The 24,546-nt window shown below is 38.9% G+C and overlaps 3 protein-coding genes across 4 annotated transcripts in view; 1 reads left to right on the forward strand and 2 right to left on the reverse strand.

Annotated features, from left to right (window-relative positions):
• The window catches only part of ssbp3a (single stranded DNA binding protein 3a), a 28,430-nt gene extending 27,324 nt beyond the window's left edge, over positions 1 to 1,106 (reverse strand). Inside the window, exons 1-3 of one of the 2 annotated variants that reach the window (XM_056260820.1) lie at positions 828 to 1,106; positions 304 to 376; positions 120 to 181 (exon numbers count right to left, since the gene is read on the reverse strand). In XM_056260820.1, coding sequence (XP_056116795.1) covers positions 120 to 181; positions 304 to 376; positions 828 to 883 — 191 coding nt within the window. In that variant the 5' untranslated portion in view covers positions 884 to 1,106. The remainder of the gene's footprint in view (positions 1 to 119; positions 182 to 303; positions 377 to 827) is intronic. The other variant, XM_056260821.1, reaches the window with a different exon arrangement.
• A 673-nt stretch (positions 1,107 to 1,779) lies between these two features.
• On the forward strand, positions 1,780 to 11,899 carry acot11a (acyl-CoA thioesterase 11a). The gene is made up of 16 exons (XM_056260822.1): positions 1,780 to 1,942; positions 3,826 to 4,036; positions 4,332 to 4,401; positions 4,719 to 4,779; positions 5,995 to 6,096; positions 6,438 to 6,585; positions 6,955 to 7,105; positions 8,339 to 8,458; positions 8,559 to 8,697; positions 8,829 to 8,884; positions 9,411 to 9,477; positions 9,857 to 9,940; positions 10,024 to 10,157; positions 10,376 to 10,507; positions 11,431 to 11,557; positions 11,639 to 11,899. Exons 2-16 carry the CDS (start codon positions 3,850 to 3,852, stop codon positions 11,795 to 11,797), a joined length of 1,737 nt encoding a protein of 578 aa, XP_056116797.1. The 5' UTR covers positions 1,780 to 1,942; positions 3,826 to 3,849; the 3' UTR covers positions 11,798 to 11,899.
• Positions 11,900 to 12,640: 741 nt separating this feature from the next.
• On the reverse strand, positions 12,641 to 24,350 carry fam151a (family with sequence similarity 151 member A). Its single transcript, XM_056260823.1, has 8 exons — positions 24,013 to 24,350; positions 23,687 to 23,842; positions 23,223 to 23,372; positions 22,980 to 23,139; positions 22,026 to 22,250; positions 21,814 to 21,950; positions 13,544 to 13,678; positions 12,641 to 13,458 (listed from the first exon to the last, which is right to left on the reverse strand). The coding sequence occupies exons 1-8, from the start codon at positions 24,194 to 24,196 to the stop codon at positions 12,800 to 12,802; spliced, it is 1,806 nt and encodes a 601-aa protein (XP_056116798.1). The 5' UTR covers positions 24,197 to 24,350; the 3' UTR covers positions 12,641 to 12,799.
• Between the last annotated feature and the right edge of the window lie 196 nt (positions 24,351 to 24,546).

Here is a 24,546-nt window from a genome sequence, read left to right on the forward strand (position 1 = left end):
CATTGAATGTCACTGTCTGGTATCCATTCTATTCAATTATTCTAAAGTGTATAACATATTGTAAACATTCCATATACAGCAAAAAGACTGATCAACTACTGAGTAGAGTTAATACACACCACCACCAAGAGTGCAGAAAGCCTGGAGGTTCTCCAAGGGTTATGTTCTTCTCCCATCTTATCTAAAAATAATAAAAACAGACAGCAGATGCCTTTAGCACACACACATAACGAATACATAACAAGATTGGTCAATGCACATGATCATGCACTGAAGTATAAATATGCATATGCACATACACACCTCTGATAAAAACGTCTGTGCGGATTTCTGAGCTCCCACGTGTAGCAAATATTCATAGACGTATAATGCCAACCTGTACAGTAAAACAGATGCCTCACAATAAAAACTGATCTAATCCAATTAAACTGTCTGTTTTTTTTTCTACATTTTAATAACACAGTCTTATTCTTGTCCAAGAGAATCATCATTGCAGTTTTCTTCCACCAACAACTGTTTGAGTCTAGTATGGGCTACTGTATTTCCAAAACAATAACGTTAATTGATACCACCATGGGCGTTTGCAAACTTGCATGTTGCGAAATAAATAGGCTATTATGCTCTAATAAAACTAAAATTAAAAACTTACATTTATAGCAAATAAATAAAGACATTAAAACGAAACATTTTTCAGTTTTCACTATAACATCACTGAAATGTCTTGAACAAGACACTTGTTTTAGAAGACATAATGACATAACACAACATCAGCTGTGCGTGTAAATAAGCGTGTAAAGACAGAGAGAGAGAGAGAGAGCAGCGCTTACTTTTCCCGAGCTTGCCCGTCCGATGGAACCGCGGTCCCTTTACCTTTCGCGAACATGACTTGCGCTGAGGATAAACGCGTCTGCCAGCTTGACTGCGATGTTTCCTTGTGCTCAATGCTCCAGCTGTCAACGTGTAGCCCGCCTCTGACCCCATCCGCTTCAACCGACCCTGCCACAGCCAGAGCATGAACTGTGTGTGGGCGGGAACCCGCGGTGCATGATTGACAGCTTCATAGGCCAATCAAAATATTAGACGTGACCTCACGATCCCCCTTATCTGCATAAAAGTTAAAACAATAAAAACATCTTCTTCAAAAATCGACGGGTAGTATTTTGCAATTGCTTTGATCATGTGTTGTCTCTGTATATCTGAGTATTTCTTTTTAAAAATGATAATCATAATAAAGGTTATTTTGTTATTTTTAATAACATGTTTTTTTCTGTCATTTGGTTTTATCGTGTGCATTGATGCTTTGGCAATATAGTATATGTAAAACACATTTTTATTACATTAGTGAGTGATTTATTTATCCAATTAGTGATTTATTACAGTACCTAAATTAATTCTCTCAACTATTTTATTGTATTATTTTAAAATATTTTCACCTACCTAATGTAATAAAATACATATTTCTGTAGGCTACTGTACGTGCTTTGGTACTGTTGTAAATGTTAACAATTATGCTTACAAAGCTTTGTTGACTCATGACTCTAGTTGAAGCGCTATCCAGATGCTTTCAAAGACTTATTGCGCCACCTGTCGGACAGCAACATAAGCGATAAACCGCAGGTGTCAACACATTCCGTGCTGAATGCAAACACGGTTGTTTTCTTTTAAGTTTGTTATGGTTTTTTATGTGAGAGAGATCATACAATAAGGATCCTAAGAGTTTCGTGAACTTTACACAAACACATGTAGCTAAACATGAGACACGGGGCGGGGTCTTAGTGAATAGGCTAACTTACTTTGTTAGTGAACACTACACGCGCGCGACTGAAGAGGTTTTTGCTGAGCTCTCGTGCTCTGCAGCGCTTCCGTGAACACTCCGTGTCTGTCATTCACTGGAGTTGATTTTGCTGTGTTGAATTTAACCAGACTCTCAAGGAAGATCGCGGTAAGGGCGTGAATGATACTTTATGTCTATGCATCAAGCCACGTCTCAGCTAAAACGTGTTTTGATGCCGTTCTGCATAGTCATTCAACAATTTCACGTATATTCGGTCCATTGTAAAGCAAGGCGCTGCGCAGAACACAAACACACATCTATTCTTATGTTAAAGTGAATTTGTTGACAAATCTTATTGGCATGGCACAGGAATGTATCTCAGTTTTACTCAATGAAGGGTGTGGATGTGAGGAGTGTCACTTCAGAGGTTTATTGAGGTTTGCGCAATTATCAGTAGTTACCGAACTAGAAGTACAACTGTGCCGTGCAGTTAGTATAGCAAACCTATATCTGAAGTACTCATGATGTTTAGTCTGCTGGCAAATGCATTTAAAAAAAAAAAAAAAAGGTTCAGTTTAAGCAGGTCCAGTCCGTTTTTTTTTTTTTTTTTTTTTTTTACTGGGGGTTCATGGACCCCAGGCCAGGGGGCTGCAAAGGAGTTTTAGGGAGCTTATGGAAAGGTTTAGAGAAAAACAGCGTTAAAAAATATAAAAGTAAATAAATAAGGAAAATAAGATAAAAATAAACAATTAAATGAGTAAATAAATACATTAAAAGGTTAAAATACATAAGTGAATAAGTGAATGAACAAAAAAATAAAGAAAATAGAGTGCCGGGGCCGATTAAGTATTTTTTTTTATTATTATTCTTTATTTTACGTCAGCTGTGACGCAGGTGTTGTAGGCTACAGTAGGTGGCGGTATATGCGGCTATGGAAGTTTTTTCCTAACATAATTAAAATTAAAATGCTTAAAAAAACCAAGTAATAAATCAAAGTCTCAAACCAACTGCTCAAATAATAAATCAAATGGTCAAATTATTAAATAATAAATCAAACTCTCAAAATGGCTGCACAAATGATAAATCAATTATGCTCAAATGCTATTTCATTTCCTCATTCGTGGAAGCATGAACTGTATCAAAAATCAAGTTAAAACTCATCTGTATTTGATTTTTAATTTTAATTTTAATTATGTTGGGAAAAAACTTCCATGTGCAGCTTCAAGTGTGTTTGAAAATAAGAAGCGCAAATGCGCGTGCGTGCGTGACGCGCGAGAACCAATGAGGTCTGTTCTAGCGCGTGACACACGCACTATGCACACGCACGTTCGAGCTTCAGTGTTTTGGACATTTGATGTGCACTTTTGTAATTGTAACAAATCACTCGAAAGTCATTTATTTACGCAGACTATCTGAGACGTCGTTGCCATAACACGCTGGCATTTTGACACCGCAAGCTTTTAACCTTATCTTCACTTTTTTTCTCTTTTTGTTACAATTATTAGCTATGCTTATATTGTTTGTACATATAAAATAGCCTACAACTGTTTATATTAGTAGTCTTAAATTCATAATTGTGATTATGTCCCTTTATTTCTCTCATTAACAGATGTTTACATCTACCAATGTCTTATGGCTTCATACATACAGTAGCCTACATAAACTTTTTTGGGGTGTAAAATGTACTTTTAGGTCTGCATTTAATAATTAGCATTACGCAAAAGTAATAAACAGTAGCCTATACCCAGTATTTGTTAACATGAACATGTTTGAAATGTATGAATGTCATTGCATTAGATAGAATATCAAACATGTATTATTATTATTTAAAAAGGCAGCACATATCAGACTTAAAAAAAGTTTTTGTTATAAAAAATACATATAGGGATCAAAATAAGATGAAGATCCTTTGATCACTTTCTAGTTATCTTATTCAATGACCTTCACAGGTTTGGTTAAGTGTCCAAATACTTAATGGGATTGCTATTTAAAACTGTTACAAAACTCCAGTTTCTAATATTAACTTTGAACATTATTATTGTTCTTCTCAGCTGCCGGACTTTCAGCTCGTCAGCATGGCATCAAAGTCCGAACTTAAGAACAATCTGCATGACCTTCATCTGGAGGATAAAGGGCAGCAGCATCGCAACCCTTCAGAGGTGAAGATGAGCCAGATAGTGCTGCCCTGCCATGCCAACCACTGCGGAGAACTGAGCATCGGACAGCTGCTCAAATGGATGGACTGCACAGCATGTCTGTCTGGTGAGTTTGCACAATGAGTGATGCGAAGCACCTTTAACCTACATTGTAAAGGCTCCAGAAATTCTCTATATAAGGATATGAGTGTAAGAATAATATTGAGGACTTGTTTGCAATGACTAAGCAAACCTAGAGCAAATAATCTAGATGTGCATGTGACTGCATCACTGGAAACACAATATGGGATACATTTGTAGGTACATTTTTTCATCTGTCAGTCATGAACAGGTAAATCTGTTAAAATGCAGTGAGATTCATTAGTGTCAACATGACTTATTTAGATCTGCTTGTATTCCAGCGGAGAGACACGCTGGATGCCTCTGTGTGACAGCTTCTGTTGATGACATCTACTTCGAGCACACCATCGGGTACAGAAGACATATCACTCATGTTTTAGATAATTAGAGCCACATCTCAGTGTCTTTTGAAAAATATCCTAACCAGCATGTCATTTCGCCTTAGGGAGTACTGGCAGTTCTGTCTGGTTTATTGTGCTATTAAACTGCTATTAGACAGAATATTGTTAATTACTCTGCCAGCCTGTCAGACTGTTCTAATAAAACAACACCAATCAAAGGAAACTTTGATTAGTGAGGAGAGTCTCAGGAATACAAGCCCAATGGAAAACAACCTCTAATATATCACTAATGAGACACTGTCATTATCACTCACGTATATTTTTCAGTGTTGGACAAGTGGTTAACATTAAAGCCAAAGTCAACAGGGCCTTCAACTCAAGCATGGAGGTAACAGACACATTTTAATCAAATCACATTGTATATGTTTTTTTTTGTGTGTTTTTTTAAAGTTACTCTAAGACCTACAGATGTTTTCCCAGAGTTTTTCTTTCTATTGTGTTACACTTTAGACGTTTTCAAGCCAAGTATGATAATCAAAAGGCACAGCCATTTACAAATACTGTCTCAAAAAAAAAAGATGAAGTTATATTATAAAGACAGCATATAGTCCGAAGTAAAATAACTGGACTTTCATTACAGCAGATCCTTAAAATATCTGGAAAATAATTACTCTGTATTTGTGCTGTCAAATCGATTAATTGCTATTAATCGATTAAAATAATAAAATTTTGTGTTTATATAATATATGTGTGTGTAAATACATTATTATATTTATATATATTATATATATGTGTGTGTGTGTATACATACACATTACACACACATAGACACACACACACACACATAGACACACACACACACACACACACACACACACACACACACACATAATATATATATATATATATATATATATATAAACACAAACTTTTATTTTAGATTGGATTAATCGTGATTAATCGATTTGACGGTACTACTTTGTTTACTAGATATCTTTTTTCTACCCAGTATTACTATATTACTATAGTATTAGTGTACTGTAGATGATAAGAGAACTGTTTTGAATTTGATTCAAATTTATTTGTAGAATTTTTAAACAGTTATGTGTAAATATTTTCCAAAGATTAGGAGAGAATATTGCCATAGAGCAAGAACGCTAAAAGGGACAGTGGTGAGGAGAAACTTAATATATATATAATAAAAAAAAATATATATATATTTAAATACAATTAGATATATTTTCACAAAACCATATAAATACTAAATGAAACTATCTTTACTGTTAAAAACTGCCTTGTCAAAGGAATAGTCTAAAAATTATTTGTAAATGGACTGTTGGTTATTTTAATCCAATTTTAAACAGTAATGACAAATTCAGTGCTCAAATAATTTGTCAAGCATATGGCTTTAGTTAATATATCATACTTGACAGGCTTAAAAATACAGTCTGGAAGAAAAAAATCGATCAAAAGCAATTCTCTAAATTTTTATGAACCCCCTAGCACCTTGTTCTAAAATACTGTTGTCTTCTTATTGTTTAAGTAGAGTATTGTATAAGTAGAATGGTAATAATGACTGTATGTAATGGTGTTTGTGTGTGAGGTGGGGATAGAAGTCATCTGTGAGGACCTGTACAGTGGCCGTCATTGGAGAGTGTGTCAGGCATTTGCCACATTCGTCGCCAGACGCACAGATGCAAACAAGGTATGAAAAAACAATGCAATAATAATGTGTCTAATAATCTTTATAAATATGCTAGGCCCACTTACATCTCAGTTAATGGGGAAAAATATATTTCATAAACTGATTAGGTTTACTTTTTTGTTATGGCTGTGGAATATGTAATATACAGTATATATATATATATATATATATATATATACATATATATCTTATGTAAGGACACACTGCAAATGGCATGCAAATAAACTAGGCTGATACAATTGCATTCAGCACAGCATTTGAATGCACCTTTACTCTGCATAACCAGTTATTAGCAAAAAGGTAATATGTAGATAAGACATCTTTCTGGGCTGTGATTGCAGGCGCAGCTGAAGCAGGTTGTGCCCTGCACACACCAAGAGCAGGTGGAGCACAGTTTAGCAGCTGAGAGAAGGAGGATGAGACTCATTCACCATGACACCATGCAGGACTTGCTCAACAATAAGACCTTCCAGAGAAGTATCAGTGAGGGTAAGTGTCGTAAGACAAAGAGACACTTCCCTTTCGGTCAAGCCTATGCCCAAACATTACACTAATGGTCACAGACGGAACGCATTGGCACATGTGAAAATATCTCAGACAGAGTGAGTTACATGGCCTTAAAGGGATAGTTCATACAAAAATGTATATTATGTCCTCATTTTCTCACCCTCATGTCATTGCAAACTAGTATGACTTTCTTTCTATAAGTCCCCATTGGAGTAAATTAGGGTGAGAAAATTATGATAGAATATAAATTTTTAGAGCGAACTATATGCGTCTGCACATGATCTATTCTAGACAATCACTCCAAACATCTGTTTAGCAACTTAAGGAGCTGTTTTATTGTTTGTGAGGCAGAGAACCGTGTTGAAGATGAGGCTGTGCCGACAGAAAAGACACAAGTGGAAAGTGTCGAGCTGGTTCTTCCTACTCATGCCAATCACCAGGTCAACACATTCGGAGGTCAGATTATGGCCTGGATGGAAAATGTCGCTACTATTGCAGCCAGGTTTGTGCCCACACACTTGTAAAGTGCATTTTTATACAGCAGTTAATATTTAGCTTTAAACCCTCAACCTGCACTAGATCAGGGTTCAAGGTTTGTAATGTTGTCATAAAAGAGACTTCTGCAATGACAGTACATTGAAGCTTTAGAGCATGAACTTCAGCTTATTTAAATACTCCATGAAATCATAATTAAGATGTGTGCCATTTAGTTCATGTGTGTTGGATTTGAGGCCATCTGTTTGCTAGTTTAATGCTAAAAGTTGTCATTTGCTTTTAGAAGATATATAAATTATACTAAGGGTAAAATTAAAACAAACAAACAAACAAACAAACAGATATGACTTTACTATCCTAGTTGATTAATCACATTACATTAACACAATTGTTTTGTTTTCTGAAATATTTTTTAAATATGCAAATAAGGAATTATCTAATTAAATATGTATGATATATATAAATATATAATAAATGATAACGATTAAATTAATAATGATAAATAATTCGCATACATTTCGAGAACAAAAATCTAAACATTTGATAAAGCGAGGTTCAAAAACCTGTTTAAAGTCACCACCACAAGTTTTTGGGCTTTTAGTATGAATATTATTATATATTAACAAACCCATCTGTAAAAACCTTAAGAATATAGATAAGAATGGAAAGTTTGATGTATGTTAGTGCAACCGAAGAGGAGATTTATGGCTCAGTGCATGTGAAAACCCCCCAAAAACAAATAGATAGCATTTAATAAAAATAAACACTTAAATGTGCATTTTGGATGTTTTCTTCCTGCTAGTCTGAAAGAAGAAATGTTATGGAAGCAAAATAGCCCAAAATGTCAACATAGACCAGTGCATGAAAAAACTATTAGTCTGACTTAAAATATTTATGACTCATCCTGCACTACACAGATGTCCGTCCAATCAGCTGCTCTCTACATTTACATTTAATCATTTAGCAGACGTTTTTATCCAAAGCGACTTACAAATGAGGAGAGCAATAGAAGCAATTAAACTAACAATAGGACAAAATGTGCAAAATTCTCTAAAATGAGAATGTCCCTCCCCTAATACCACCTGAAACTAACTAGAAAGTAGCAAAGTCTGTCCCACCAAATCTTCTTGTTTCTATAGAAAGTACATCAGCACAGGAAAGAAAACTGTCTCATGGTGGTCTTATTATGAATCATTAAAAAACACAAGATATACTGTATGGCTTTCTCATTTTTTAACAGTCGTTTATGCAATGCTCATCCTACTCTGAAGACCATAGACATGTTTCACTTCAGAGGCCCGTCCCAGGTTGGAGATCGTTTGGTTCTGAAAGCCATTGTCAATAACACATTCAAGAACAGGTGGGCTTGTGTAATAGGCATCCAAGAGCTGTATTTAGATTCTAATGACTACACAGTAATGATGTCAGTCAGCTGACTGGCAGTGTCTCTGGCTTTGCAGTATGGAGGTAGGCGTGTGTGCAGAAGCCTATCATGGAGAGGAACCTCTGAGGCACATTAACAGCGCATTCATGATGTTTGAGGTGCTGGATGAGAAAGGAAGGCCACGTCCATTGCCTCCCATAAAACCGGAACCTCAGGTGAGGAGTCCAAATCTGAATCCAGATTGTGCTTATAGTGTGAACGGTCATGACAACACTCATTCGATTGTTTAAGTAAATTGTAAATTGTCAAACGTGAATTTTGAGTGCTATTCTGAATGTTTTGACAGGAGGGACAGAGGAGATACCAGGAGGCTCTTGCCAGGAAGAAGATTCGACTTGATAGGTAGCAAACCTGGTGCTTATTTTTATTCTGATTACAAGAGCTCCAGCTTATAACCTCACAAAACTATGCAAGAACCTGCTAGAATGCAACATCCTCAGCTCACCCACAGATGGCGCTGTCACTGTGCATCACTGCTAAAAAGTAAAAACTAGATCCATATAATACATGGACTTTACTTTCTTAAACTTTAAGGTCAGGATTTGAATTGTTGTTCCTTGAAAATCTGGAAATATTATATAATTTAATTCTTTAATCTTTATTATGTTATTTTATTATGAGATTATGTTAATTATGTATTATGTTATTATGAGATTTGCTCAGTTCTAATGTCTGGCTAGACCTATTCTTTTAATTTAAAATGTCTGAAATCTATTTTAAAACTATTCAAATGATTTCATGGAATAATTAAAATAAACTTGAAATACTATAAAATAATAGTACATTTTTTCAGGAGCATCATTTAGCTGTATTGTCTCTTGTTCAGTTTTTCATGAGTTGGAGCTCATCTGGTTTTGTTTCTCCTTAGGAAGTACATCATCTCATGTAAGCAGACGGAAGTGCCACTGTCTGTCCCATGGGACCCTAGTAACCAGGTAAGTTTCCCTGCTACAGAAAATACCTGATTATATGAATACTTACCATTAAAAGGTCCAAACTTGTGGCACAAATTGGGCAGAAGTGAAAAAAAAAAAAAAAAAAAAAAAAAACGTTTTATCAGGAAGGATAGACATACCAAATAAAGTCAATAAAAATGGACAAGAATTGCAGAATTATGTAAATATGACTTGACAATTTTCAAAAATACTTGTTTACTGCTTATAATAATATGGTATTGTGTTACACCTTGCCAACGTATGTTGACAAAAACATGTTAGTACTACATTTATCAAAGGTCCCCTGTATTTATACAGTGCTGTTGTATGGACAGACAGCATTGATGATTTATTTGAGCTGAATTATTCTGATTTTCAGGTGTATCTGAGCTACAATAATGTGTCAGCCCTGAAAATGCTTGCAGCCAAAATCAACTGGGAACTCAGCTCAAAGAAGGGTCATGTAAGGGCTACTCTCCATACGTCAGTCTTACATTATAAAGTTCCCCCTGTAACATCAGATGCTCATTGTCTTGCGTTGAGCAGGTGAGTCTGTATACAGTGGAGGAGAGTCAGAGTCTGTGTTTCAGGGTGGAGTTTGAGATGGATGTCCCAGCACAAAGGGCCTTCACCCTCCTCTCAGATATCAGCCGCAGACAGGAATGGGACGAACACTACACGTGAGACCCATACCACAGTACTATTAGCTACTTATTACAAATGAAAAAGGGAAGAGCACGGATAAATGTAATACTTTTTTTGTCGATTTATTCCGAAAATGTTTGGTACAAATACATAAGTAACTTTTCAAGTAGATATAATGATTTAAAATTGCAAATCCAAATGTCAGTTTAAAGTGGTTTACATTTTTTTTGTTTGTGTTGTTTAAATTGTGCAGTCTGTGTGAGCCGCTCATTCGGGTCAATGAGGATGATTTCATCTATAGAGTTGTTACTCCTTCGGTCGGTGAAGGAGGAAAAGTTCAGGACTTCATTTTACTGGCCTCTAGAAGACCGCCTTGTGATAGCGGGTGAGGATGTGGTATTTAAGTCTACATAAACAATATTTGCTACCTCTTTTAGTTCTGTGGCATTTCTGAGTGAACCAAGGTTACAAAGAAGACAAAGATTACAAACACATTTGGATGTGAATAAGTACATAAGATCAGGATTTAATGTTGCCTTTAAGCGAGCTTCTCTAAAGATGTTCACGCCATGTACTTGTAAAAACTTGTAAAAAGCATTCACATCTTTGTAGAACTTGTAATTATAACTTTGTAAACAACTTTGCATAGATTATTAATACATATAATGTCCCACTAAGCTAAGTTTACCGTCATCTTTCCCTCGGGTCAAAAAAAATAAATAGAAGAGTCTTGATCGGAGGGGTTCGAGACATTAGGACTTTTGTCGCACTTGAACCACGTATACACATTTTTTTTTTTTTTACTGGATTCGAGGACTTTATGTGGTTGTAATAAAAAAAAGGACCAAATCCTTCCCATCCCTTAGGAATGCTAAAGTATACATATAAAACCCTAAAAAATGCTCAAAATTAAACCTAAAAATGCTAAAACATTACCAAAAATGATTTTATAATGTCTACATGTGTATCTGAATGCATACTGAAGAGATACACTCAAGAACTGACTTTAGGACCCAGAGGAACAGCTCATTTGCTCCATATTGAGCTATAAGACTATCTAGTGGCAAGAGTCATGAAGTATCATGTTATATTATTATTTTTCCACAAGAGGTCTGCAGAGACAACCGAATTGACCCAATGTGAGACATTTTGAGCTGGTTATGCATGTATATAGCAATTTAAAGGTGCATAAAATAAAAAATACTAAAAAATTGCATTAAAAATGGTCATCTAGTAATTACAGTACATCGCGACATGGCATTAATGCAGCATAATCTATAATACATATGATGTATATTTGTTTTCTAGGGATCCGTATGTTATTGCCCTACGATCAGTCGCTCTACCCACTCATCCACCCACAGAGGGGTTCAACAGGGGTGAGGTGGTCTGTGCTGGGTTCACCATTTATGAGGTGTCGAAAAGTGTCTCAAAGGTAAGGAAAAATAGTCCTTCATGATGCTCACTATGTACTTCCTCACTGAAGTGTGTGACATGTTTCTCGTTTTGCCCTCAGATTTCCTACTATAATCAGGCCAGTCCAGAAGTGATGCCGTACATCTCCACTGACATCGCAGGCCTCTCATCCACTTTCTACTCAAATTTCTGTGCATGCAGCCAGTATCTGCTGGACAACATAGTCAGCACACCTGCATTCACCCCTTCTACATTATGACCTGCTGCTGCTGCTAGGCTCAACTTATCATGAAATGTTTATGCTTTTAAAGGGGCCAGATCCAATGCTTTTGCAGCATTTTATTCTTTTTCCCTCTTAAATTCATAAAAAAAAATTCTAGGACTGAATGAAAAACCAATGCTTTAGCTGGATTGTGAGGTTGCAGTTTGAATTGAATGTGATGAGAGGGAAAGACTGTGTGGTGCAAAATAATACAATAAAATAAAAACAGTGAGGAAATGCATTTTCCACACTGGTTGCTCACAACAAATATGAAGTGAAACGAGTTTGATTTGTGAACAAATTATTCATCTGAACAAATTATTTTAATGAGTCACAGATAAGCCTAAAATTCATTTCTGTCATATGGTTCACTCACTCACTGAATCTTTCTCAAGGGTTATTTTTAAATGTTTGTATCACATGACTATTTTCTGTACCTTTTCTGAGGTTTGTAATTAAACAAGTTGTTATCTTCATTGACTAAGCTCTCTACAATTGTAAAATGTTTTTTGTCGGGTCCAGTAACAGCCATTTTGCAAAACCTCTGTTACATTGTGACAGGTTCCCATAACAGCAATCCATGCTGAAATAACTTTAAAAATAAACCTAATTTCTAACACTGGGATCCATCAGAATATTTACATAGTACATCTAACACTTATATGTCCCTTTAAAAAAGAGAGAGATCATTTTAGAACATAAACACGTCTCTATTTTTGTTTGTTTTTCAGTATTATTTTTTGATTTAGTTGCTGACAATTACTGAAAATTTTGTTAAAATAAATATTTGTTAAAAGTCCTATTTCTATCGTATGTATGAAAAAAAAGTAGTGTTAATAATTAAAATTCTTAGAGCCATGAAAGAATTTATTTTAAATATTAATCTCTCAAGTTTTCAATGAACATTTATGTACATTATCTTGTCAGTGGACTATTTAAAACAGCATTATGGTTGACTTTCGTTTTGCAATGTCTTTGTCAAAGATATAATCTTGATTTTCAGACAAACAGATTTTCTGCATGTTTTCTGTATATATTAGACATATTGTAGAAGCTCCGCTGTCTGTTCACTGCTCGGATAGACATTAAGCTTTCAATCCCAGAACTGAGGCCTCGGTCCTCTGCCCGCTTCTCTAGAGTCAGTGAGAAGCGTGATTGTGCATGGATAAAGCTCTTATATCCAGTCACAGTCCTGTCCAGTGCCTCGACCTGAAGCTGCAGTGAAACATCTTGCCAGGCTCCCTGAAAGAGCTGCACCATGTCCTCGACCAGTTCTGGTGTGTAGCCTTCATTGAGAACCTCTTTAGGCCAACCTGGAGCCAGGGTCACATATGGAAAGATTTGATCAATGGTTCTCAAGAACTCTTTTCCCATCACATAGCCGTGGATATGGAAAGCTCCGTGGGCTACGTCCATGTTAACCCAGGTGGGGTGGTGCAGCAGGTCTCTGTCATAGGCCCGACGAAGGAGCTCCAGCGATGGGCTCAGATGATTCTGGGACTTTATCCTTAAGTAGAGTCCCCACGGCTTCTTAGAGGCAAGAATAAGCTCCAGACAGTCCTGAAGAGGAAGCTCAGGTTGGGAACCCTGAACGACAGGAATGTTTGGTTGACCTACCCTAGATAATATTGGGATCACCAGCATTCCTCCAGGGCTATCTGCAAAAAATGTTTTAAAAATTCTTGCATTACCAATTTATAAAGATCTATGCATTTCCACAATATCTAGTTGTTAGATTCACACCTTTAAGCAAAGATAGCAAATAGTCTTTATCAGTCACTGTATCCCACTGGATGTTGAGTCCATCACCATTCACCGGCCTGAAGTAGTCAACTATGTCTCCACCTGGATAGAATCTTCTGGGTCTGTTTCTCAGCTCTGAGAAATCAAGATGCCTGTGTTAATGATATACACAATTTGGGATGCATCAATATTAAAATTACGGACAAAAGTGAGAAGTGAAAAATATGAATAATAATAAAAAAATAAATATTGTTTAATACAATTATTTTAATGTTATGGGCTATTACCAATAAATAAATTCAATTATATACTATTCTGTCTAAATAACTTAAAAATAAAACACAAATAAAATCAATAATTTTAAATAGTAGACTTTTAGATGAGTATTCAGGCATGGTCACAACTGCGAAATCTCAGCGAAAGTTTTACGGCAAAAAAATGATTTTCTGTCAATTAGTGTACGGCTCACACAGAAGTCAATTTCAAACCAAGCAGCTTTCTGTTGGTCAACATGGCGAATTTTCATGAAAAACCTGAAGCAATGGTAACCAATGATAAATGTGACCTTTCACTTTTAAAGGGGCCCTCTTATGCCCTTTTACGAAGTATTGATTTCTGTTTTTGGGATGTACTAGAGAGTATGCTTTCATGCTTGATTGTTCAAAAAAACAACATCATTTTTCACATATTTTACATTATTACATTGTTTAGTTTCGGTTTCGATGAAGCCTGTATACGAAATGCGAAATGTGCTGTGATTGGTTAGCTGGCAGTGTGTTTTGATTGGCAGCGCTTATAGTGTGTTGGGAAATGTCCCGCCCCTCCATAACCGCGAGTTCTGCACTAGTAAATGTAAAGAATGATGCCAATTTCAAACCTGATTCAGACCCTGACAATGTTAACAAACAAGAGGAGCATCCCGAACGGATTTCATGCACGGACTTTGCAAGCACGGATTTCACAGGAAGTTTCAGAGTGGTATGTTTGTCTTGTACATTATAGGTACGATGTTATCCACCATTTAATCATGATATTATGGGAAAATATGGTTATACAAACAGTAATCGATCACAAAAACATGATTAATTTTCTTAAGGGGGGGTGAACAGCCTTACAAAAGCGAGAGCTTACAGTAAACAACACTATATCAACACTAATGTTGGCTAGCAGGCGAGCGTAGCAACTACATAAAACTTAGAACTGTTATTAGAAAATGGAACTACAAATAATAAGACACACTTACAAGTTTTCATCCACAAACAAAATAGTAGGGAGGTTAAGCCCAAAAAATAGGCCTTTGACTTCAAGTCATGATGCAAAGGTCTCCTTTGGTATGGAAGTACCTTAGGGTCATACAAATAAATTTATCCTAAGACACAAGTGAGATCACACTTTGTATCAGAAATAAACATGTTTTTTCAAAAATGGCCGCCAATGCGCCGAAAATACTCTAGAGCCCATATCTTTGCTTCTGTTATCGCTATAATGACAAATTTGGTGTCAAAGTGTACATTCTTGGGGTCAAGGAATCCAATAAAATTGGTTTCAAGTTTAAAAAAATAATAATTTTCCCCATACCATGACAATTGGGGGTAAATATGCACATTTCACATAAAAATTGTCATCAGAGTGACTTTACTTATCTTTTCGTTCAAAAACTTTAATTTTGTATTTAAGCAGTGCAGCTACTTCTGTACATTACATTTGTCCTAAGTAGCATGAGATTTCGACCAGTCAGGAGTAGCCTATAGCATATCAGTTCCTGCAACAACACATCCCATCTGCACCAGGAGCTGTGACAGCTGTTGAAGGTCAGAGGTGACAGGTTAACACTTTGAGGTTCGTATGACTTTCTCATTAAATAAATTTTTTTTTTTAAATGTTAGATAACTAATAAATAGCTAGCTAGTTGACTATGGAAAAAAAAAACTTAGAGGGAAAACCTCTTTTCTCGAGAATACTGAAGCCAAAAATTATCCTTATAATTTGTATTAATTTAAAACACACTTGCTGCAGCTAGCAGACCTAGGCGAGGCAGCTCGCGCGCCTATTGGATGCTATGCGGCAACTGCTGCAACCTATCGAGGCACTGCTCGTGACGTAAGCACCAATGAGTGGGCGAATGGGCGTGGCTTATGCCTATATAAGCCAGAGCTCGATAAGATGCTCCTTGGTTTTCATCGACTGAAGCGAAACCAGATGGTAGCACAAGCACGGCAGGGTTACGCAACACTCATTCCCTCTTCTAGAGAGAACCGAGGTTACGTTAGTAACCGTGACGTTCTCTTACGAGAGTACTCTCGTGTTGCGTAAGCTAGCTTACGCTACGGGAATCCAATTTAAAACGCCGTGCGTGCTAAATCTACCACAACACTGACCCAAGGGCGAGCGCCCTGAGTTCATATGATATGGGGATATAAAAAGCCGACATTGGGAATGGGCTTAATAAGAATGATATAAGGTAAACGTGGTTACCTTAAATGCATAGAGGGTGCTTAACACGGTATAACAGTCAGGGGAGGCAATAGCCTGCCTGAACTGAAAACTTTGCAGTCCGCGGAACCGAGTCCGGCAGAACTGAGCAGATAAACTAAACTGACAACAGTCTAGCTTGGAGCGCGGGAACTTCCAGGTTATAGAACCCTATAAATGTAGACAGAGAGGCCCAGCCTGCCGCCATACAGATATCGTGAAGGGAAATCCCACTGGACCAGGCCCATGAAGAGGCATGCCTCTAGTGGAATGAGCTCTGACGCCCAGAGGGCAACGAAGGCTCTTAGATGTATAAGCCAGTGAGATAGCGTCCACTTTCCACCTGGAAAGGCTATGTTTCGAGGCAGCTAGACCTTTAGATCGGCCACCAAACGAAACAAATTGCTGTCCTGACCGTCTGAAAGCAGCCGAACGTTCCAAGGGCCCTAACCAGGCAAAGGAGATTCACGTCAGACTCGCTGTCAGATCCGAAGAGAGAATGTCAGATTGAAGAGGCGGTGGTACCAGTACCAGTCGGTCGCCTTCCAAGGTTTCAGAGCTGCGACGCATTTCTGATTGACCCTGAGGCGAAACAGATCGGAGGCCCAAGCTTGAGACGGCACTCGTGCTTTCAGCCACCACTGCAGTGGGCGCATGCGAAGCAGACCCAGCTGGAGTACTGATGATGATGAGGCCACGAGGCCCAGCATCTTCTGAAATCTCTTGAGCGGGACTATAGTGCCGCAATGTTCAGTATGCGCTCTGGCGATAGTCGCGCTGTCATTGACAGCGAGTTCAGCTCTGTGCCCAGAAAGGATATTTCCTGGCTCTTCGCCCAATTGACTGTGAGACCAAGATTCTCGAGGTGTTCGAGTAATATGGTCCTGTGTTCTATGAGCTCTGAATGAGATCGAGCTAGAATCAGCCAATCGTCCAAATAGTTCAAAGCTGGCATTCCCTGAAGTTTCAGGGGCGCGAGAGCCGCGTCCATGTACATCATAATATACAGGATGCCAGGGACAGGCCGAACGGTAGGACTGTGTATTGATATGCCTGGCCCTCGAAGGTGAATCTCAAAAATCGCCTGTGACGAGAGAATGTCAGACTCGCTGTCAGATCCACAGAGACTTGTGCTCTGAAAGGAGTGGCAAGTACTTTGGGGACATAATCATGTCTTGGTTTGAGGATGACCTTGGAGTCATTAGGCCCAAACTCAAGGCACTAACAGAAAGTGCGTGTAAGTCACCCACCAGCTTGACTGAGGCGATAGCCACCAGAAAGGCGGTTTTCAATGAGAGATACTTAAGGTCCACAGACTGTAGAGGTTCGAAAGGGGCACCCTTCATGGCCTCCAGGACCAAGGAAAGGTCCGAGGGGGGGCGAGGAGGGTTCATCCTTCTAGCTCCCCTGAGGAAGCGGACTACAAGGTCGTTCCTACCCAGTGACTGGCCATGCGAATGTTTGACAAACGCAGCAATAGCCGCCACATATACCTTGAGCATGGATGGGGATCTACCCTTATCCAAGAGCTCCTGTAGGAAGGAGAGAACCTCCGACACCCCACAATCTTGTGGATCCAGGTTGCGAGCTGAGCACCAACCTGAGAACACTGACCACTTGGAACCATAAAGCCATCTAGTAGAGGGCGCTCTAGCTTGCGTAATCGTGTTTAACACTCCGTCGGGGAGACTGATGGGTACCCGTTGATGGCCCACACATGCAGAGCCCAAAGCTCGGGTCGTGGGTGCCAAATCGTACCCCCGGCCTGTGAGAGGAGATCTCTCCTCAATGGGACAGGCCACGGAGGCAAGCTCTGAAGCTGCATCAGCTCCAGAAACCAAACTTGGTTCGGCCAGAACGGAGCTACTAGAAGTACACAGGAACCGTTCTCCCTTATAGGCTTGATTACCTGTGGTAACAGCATGATCAGAGGGAAAGCATAGAGAGGGCGGCTGGGCCAGTGATGGGCAGCCCAGCCGCCAGTGATGGGCTGGGCCAGTGATGGGCTGGGCCAGTGATGGGTGCTGAACCCATACAAGGATGCGTTCTGCCAGTGCATGAAGGTTCCGTGATCTCAGACTGCCCTGGCGATTTATGTAGGAAACCACCGACATGTTGTCCGTGCGGACAAGGACATGGTGGCCCTTTAGAAGGGGAATGAAGAACCGCAAGGCGTTCTCGACCGCCTTCATCTCTAGACAGTTTATGTGCAAGCTCTTTTCTTGGCTTGACCACAGGCCAAAAGTCGGTCTGCCCTCAAAGAGGGCGCCCCAGCCCGAATTGGAGGCGTCTGTCGAAACCACTATCAGTTTAGAGATTACTCCCAGGTTTACACCTGTCTGATACCAGTCGACCGCCTTCCAGGGCTCCAGAGCTGTGACACAGTTCTGAGTTACCTTGAGACGTAAACGACCGGATGCCCATGCTCGACGCAGGACCCACGTCTTCAGCCAGTGCTGTAAAGGGCGCATGCGAAGCAGACCTAAACGAAGAAATTATTAAGTTGTGAATGGACTGTGTGTTTGGCATGCGTTTTTTAATAAAAAATTGCATACTTCACCTCCAATTGTCATGTTAAGGACAACAGTATTGTTTTTTAGTCTTGGAACCTATTTTATTGGACTCCTTGACCACAAAAATGTACCCGTTGATACCAAATTTGTCATTATAGCTATGACAGAAGCAAAGATATGGGCCTCTCAAGTATGGTCGGCGGCCATTTTTAAAAAATGTGTGTATATAAGATACAAAATGTGATCTCACTTGTGTCTTAGGATAAATTTATTTCTATGGCCCTAAGGTACTTCCATACCAAAGGGGACCTTTGCATCATGACTTGAAGTCAAAAGTCACTTAACCTCCCTACTAAAAGATTGTCCCGACAAAGTGGAAACTTCTCCATTTCCGGAGAAGCTTTTGTGTGTAGCATTGTGGTTCTGGAACCTGTTCTTTGTAAAATGTGCGCGCACAGATAAACACCGGGATTAGAATGTTCAGGAACAGTACTTAAAATAAATTTTACCCATTCTACGTCAGCCTTAGGAAGGTCAAACAAATAAGTTGTGGTAAAAGCCAGCCTCTCTTTGACATAGCAGCAGCTCATCCAGGCCTCATCCGCTTTTCTGTGTATTCCGTGGGTGGGGATTATTTAAATGAGGAATATTATGACTTCATAAAGCCCGGAAAAATCGCGCTGTTGTCCAAACGAGCCGTTCGTTGTAGTTCTTGAAAAGTGGATTATATTAAAGCTGCAGTCCGCAGTTTTTCCTCTTTGTCGCCATCTCTGTTCGAAATCTGGCACAGCACGGATGAATCCAATGTTTGAGGAGAGTGTGCAGCTGTCAGTCACCGCGCCAGTGTGGATACTGGCATTCAGAATCACAGATTATTATTTTTGGAAGTATGACCAACATAATAATTTTCACCGATGAAAATGTCATCTGAACAAGTAAGAAACATCCACTTTTGTTCTGGTTCTGACATTGCAGTAAATCACGCTGATTAAATCTAAAAATCGCTTATCATATCACGCAGAACCGTGCAAATTATACTTTGTTCTCAAATTGTTAATGTTAACAACGTCATTATTGCGTGACTACATGTATAATGTTCTTCCGATATGTATCCTTGTTTTCGCATGGGTCCGGTCTCTTTTTTTCTGTAGCCACTCCGAAGTCCGAACGAAGTCTTTTGCATTTTACAGCGGGTGAATCTCTAGTTGTCACTGGTGATTGTCGTTTAAACCTTTCTGGATCCGCCATCAAATTAATACGTTTATTTATATCAAGTGCTGTGAGAAAAGGCTATAAATCTCCACCTCCAGCATCCTCACACGCAATATAGCCTACTAGCCGAGTCTCCTCCTTTATGTGTACAGATGTGACGTAATGACTCAAAGACATGCTCGAATCTCCCGCGTAAATCCACCAGTACCACTGGAATTAACAACATTATTACAAGCTTACCGCTTTGAATCGGGCTAAAGCAAGCAGAGAGTTTTCAACACTGGCTGGTTATGTATTTTCTCAAATATGTATTTTGGATCATTTTTAACCCAAAAAAAGCTACGGACTGCAGCTTTAAATAAAATATCTCCCTTTGGAGTGGACTTTGAGCTTTGTAACCTTGCAGATCTTTTTATGCTCAAACAGCAACATACAAACTAACTAAAGTTGAAAAAATGAACAAGTATAATAGGACCCCTTTAAAAATAATAGTTTCAACAGGGGGTTTTCGCAATGATGCCATCGAAGAACCATTTTGATAGCCTGGCAAGCCAGACCCACATCAAGATGTTGGGTCTGGGAACTCACCATTGGCAGAGCTCAATCCGAGGGGCGGGATAAACGGTTGTCTTTCAAATTCCCTCTGCACGCAATAGGATAGCGCTACAACCAACCAGAGCGTTTTCCCACCAGCGGAGGTAACGTCAGTTGATAGATTAAACTTTTGCCGTGTCTGGCAAAACGAACACATCTACACAAGATGTACGAACACATCTTCCTTTTTTAAGAATGACTTAAGTGCCGTTCTATGTTCTTTTCTCAAAGAAAAGCTTAACTCCAAGTCCTCCAGAGTCGCGGCCAAAGCCGATTCGAAAGACCGCTGTTCGCCAGCAGCAGCAGCCATTCTTTGTTTTCAAGTAGCAGGGAACCGTCGCAACTTTGTCGTCATTACGTTAAGCCCGCCCGCCGACTCTATACTAAGGGGGTAAATTAATCCACCAGCCGGAAACTGAAGCCTCCCCGGGGGCCGCCATTGGCTAGCAAGCCTTCACCTGTTGTTAGCATTCCATTGACTCCCATTCATTTTGGCATCACTTTGACAGCGAATAACTTTACATCTGAGGTGTTTAAAGACTCCATTTGCCCATTGTTTATTTCTAAAGAAACACGGCAATGTATAAAAGGCTCCATTACCTTGTATCTTACGTCATGGCCCCGTAGAAACAGGCTAACGATTGCGTCATAACACGCGACTCTCTGTCGCACAGTAGAGAAATTACCGTACAGACAGGAGGAGAAGCTCGCGGGCAATCGGGGGGACGTGGAGGCATAACGTCAAGGGGGAAGCCCATAGAGAGTCATAAAGTTGCTCCAGCTGCTAGCTCTTGGACAGCTCCTACTCACGCTCTCAGTCTCTGCAAGATTCGGAAGGGAATGATTCAGATTCCTCTTGGCACAGCTACTAGAAGACGTACAACTGTCAGACAGGTTGCTCACGTCACAACTACGTCGTCAAGCTCAGTTTGAGGCTGCGCAGTCGCTCAGCCATCAGGAAGTGAGTGCTTCTAATTGACTTCACTTTTCTCCGTTGAAGTCTATGGGGTTGCTGTGTCCATTTTTTTTACTGTCTTTGCTCTATACACGATGTGATTGGCCTGACTAGAGTTTGGTTTTTCCAGCTCGAAAGCCAACGGAGAGTTGCTAGACCACCCTGCCCGCTAAATATAATTTGCTTCCGCTAGGGTGCGTCTAAATTTCTAGGCTACCATTTTGGGTTCCTCAAAGAATCATTCAGTGATCAGTTCTTAAGTTGTTTTTCTTAGTGTGAAGAACATAATAATCTAAAGAACATTTTTTCAATATATAATTAACCTTTTTGTGTAATTGAAAGATTCCATGGATGTTAACGGTTCTTCATGGAACCACAGATGCCAATGAAGGACTTTTATTTTTAAGAGAGTTAGATGACGGCAAAGTTAATCTAATGTAAAAATCGGCAGATAATATGCTACCATATATTGTGCATCGCTACACTATCTAAGGTGTAATATTCAAAACCATGAAGTCACTCACTTGCAGCTTCTTTGAACTGTGAGAGCACAGGCTCATAGATGTCATAATAGATGCGCTGAGGGTTGCTGTTGTCTCTGATGAAGAGAAGATCATTCACAGTGGGGTTCTCCTTTCCTTGCCACAGTGTTAAACTAAACCTGTATCAGAATCAAGACACAGTATAAACATCATCATCATTTTTTTAACTTAAACGACTGAAGTAACTGAGTTACCTTGAAGATTGGCTGAGCAGCCAGCTCAGGTGTGGCCACCCATTCTTGGCCATCAAAGCATGGACAGGAAAGGTGATTTTCTGAGGGAGGTGTCTTACAGTAGAGTACATCTGCTCCACCATATTGCGCGTGTATGTCAGATTGGGGAGGATGGAAAGATAAAGAACCTTCCATCCTGGAGAGATGGTGACGTCAGGAAATTTCAGCTGAATGAGCTCAAAAAACCTTGTAATAAAAGTATAAACGGTCAGCAACTGAAAAACAACATTAAGCAATCAACAGGTCACAGAAAGGTGTTCCGAATATCATTCCAAATAGTCTAAGTTGTTCTGGCTCTCTTTGTATCACTCCACTTGCCTGTGTTTGCAGGTTTCAGACATAGTGGGGATTTTTCACTGACTCTTTCTGTGTTATGTAGTCACGCCAGTACATGGCGATAAGTGACTGTCTATATGAGTGAATTAAGCTATTCATTAAACCCTTCATTCAACCAATTTGTTCCAATGATTCAACCAGGAAGAAACAGCTGCCTGTTTTTATGAGTGAGTCATTGAATTATTCACTCATCCAAACTCATTCAAACACACTGTTTCATTCAGGAACAAAATACCACTACCCAAGCAAACAGTTTCTGGTCCCCAGACTGTTCTGGTAACAGAGGGCCAGTCCCGGTATGTACCCACACTGGTAGTCTTTGTCTACTTACATGACGTATTTCCTGTATTTGGCCCAAGTGGGCTTGAAGACCACAAGTGTGCATAGAACTGATTCCGATTACCCGATGGGACGTACTTACAACATTGTGTTGAAAAAAATCCAAGTTTTACAAAGATTAATGTAAACATTTTTATCATTACTGTACCAACAAATTGAGAGCCACTGGCCTAAATCACAAAGTAAACTGAACCGCATTCAAGTGTTACAAATGAAATGAGATATTTAATACATTCTTACTCAGAAGCATTGACCACTGGCCAGAAATCAGGAACATTAGGACCAGGGAGAATATCTGCATTTATCCACACTGGGCGGTTGATCCCCATTTGTTTTTTCTCTCTCAGCAGATCCAATGAGGGCTCCACAGCATTAATACTCTTAAAATCCAGCTTTATCCCTAATGAAGGATGAACACAACAAAGCAATGCTCACTATGTCTTCTGTATATAAAATCAGATACTAATGTTCCAGGTTGTTCACCTTTCTTTGATTTGAGTACAGCATCCAGCCAGTCCTCCAGAGTGTTGTCACTGTATATGTCCGGTGGATGGGCCATGATGGGAATATTGGTTTCATTGGCTGTATTATGACCTTGTACATTTATATCAGCTTCCAGGATCAATACATCACCTGTAATGTACAAACAAAGTTTTTAATGGTATTTCATTACACCATGTCACCTGCAGAGTTTGTTATCACTATCAGAGCTCTTAACATAGATTGTGTATATTTACACCAACATTTCACAGAAATGTTTTTATTTTTTTATTTTATATATTTCAACAATTAACGAACTAAACATTCCTTGACAACAACGGTTAATAGATATAAGTTTACAGAAATATGTTTCATTATTATTATTATTATTATACAACTAATAACTGAATGGACAGAAGCGCAACCTTGAACAAAGGTGTAAAGATAAAACAACAGATAACTCTTACTGTTCAAGGCCTTGTTCATCTCAGACTTATTGTTGGCTGAGTGATACCATGTTGCATAAAGACCATCTTTCTCCCGAATTTCTCCAGTTTGGAGAAGAAAGTCAAGCATGTCTCCACCAGTTGGGAAAGGCTCCATGTCCACGTCGACTGAAGCATCTGAGATCATGCACAAGCAGTATCCACAAATTGAACAACATAGATAAATCAGTATTGTTTCCTCTATATTTACTCTGAAATTAATAATGCATACCGTTTCATAATTATGTACCTGATACATCAATCAATATTCAATGTTATGTACTATAAACACTGAAGAGGCTTCATACCTGATCTCCTGATCACAAATACTGAAGTTAAAATAATGACGAGAAGAAGTGCAATCAGACCGATACCAATACATAACATGATGAACTGCTTTCTTGTAAAGATCCCCAGAATTGTTTTTGGTTCTTTTCTTTCTTCCTCTTCATCATCCTCATTGTTGCAGTTCTTTTCTTCTTTGTCGTCCATCGTTTTGCAGTATGAGATCTCTAAATGTTCACTCAACGTGCATAAGGTGCACAGTGACTCTCCTAGAGTGTCATGTTTTCTTTTCTAAGGTCCAAACTGCCTTTTATCTGCAGACCATAAAATGGCGCACTTTGTATTCTTGTGATCTTGTTTGCAAGAAAATGACTGAGGATTTTTTTTTTTTTTACTTTCTTTGGTTAAACGAAGCGATCATTAACTATGCCTACATTAAACAACAAACTCCACATACTTATTTTGTAACAGAAATCAAGGAGACTTTATGTAGCATTTCAGGCTTGATTGTATGATACATACATAATAAAAATAATTTCACGTGTTACTTGCCATTT

The sequence above is a fragment of the Rhinichthys klamathensis genome, unplaced genomic scaffold (genome assembly GCF_029890125.1).
Source record: "Rhinichthys klamathensis goyatoka isolate OS25496 unplaced genomic scaffold, OSU_Roscu_1.1 h1tg000178l_1, whole genome shotgun sequence".
NCBI lineage: Eukaryota > Metazoa > Chordata > Actinopteri > Cypriniformes > Leuciscidae > Rhinichthys > Rhinichthys klamathensis.

What these genes read in the sequence shown, in the direction of transcription:
- fam151a (XM_056260823.1), bottom strand. Translation starts at nt 24,196, where the DNA reads ATGGACGACAAAGAAGAAAAGAACTGCAACAATGAGGATGATGAAGAG. An exon ending in CCAGTGGTCAATGCTTCTGA is followed by an intron (nt 22,251 to 22,979) that starts GTAAGAATGTAT and finishes TTTTATTACAAG; the next exon opens with GTTTTTTGAGCTCATTCAGC. An exon ending in CTGCTCAGCCAATCTTCAAG is followed by an intron (nt 21,951 to 22,025) that starts GTAACTCAGTTA and finishes ATTCTGATACAG; the next exon opens with GTTTAGTTTAACACTGTGGC.
- acot11a (XM_056260822.1), top strand. Translation starts at nt 3,850, where the DNA reads ATGGCATCAAAGTCCGAACTTAAGAACAATCTGCATGACCTTCATCTG. An exon ending in AAGAAGATTCGACTTGATAG is followed by an intron (nt 8,885 to 9,410) that starts GTAGCAAACCTG and finishes GTTTCTCCTTAG; the next exon opens with GAAGTACATCATCTCATGTA. An exon ending in AGACCGCCTTGTGATAGCGG is followed by an intron (nt 10,508 to 11,430) that starts GTGAGGATGTGG and finishes TTTGTTTTCTAG; the next exon opens with GGATCCGTATGTTATTGCCC.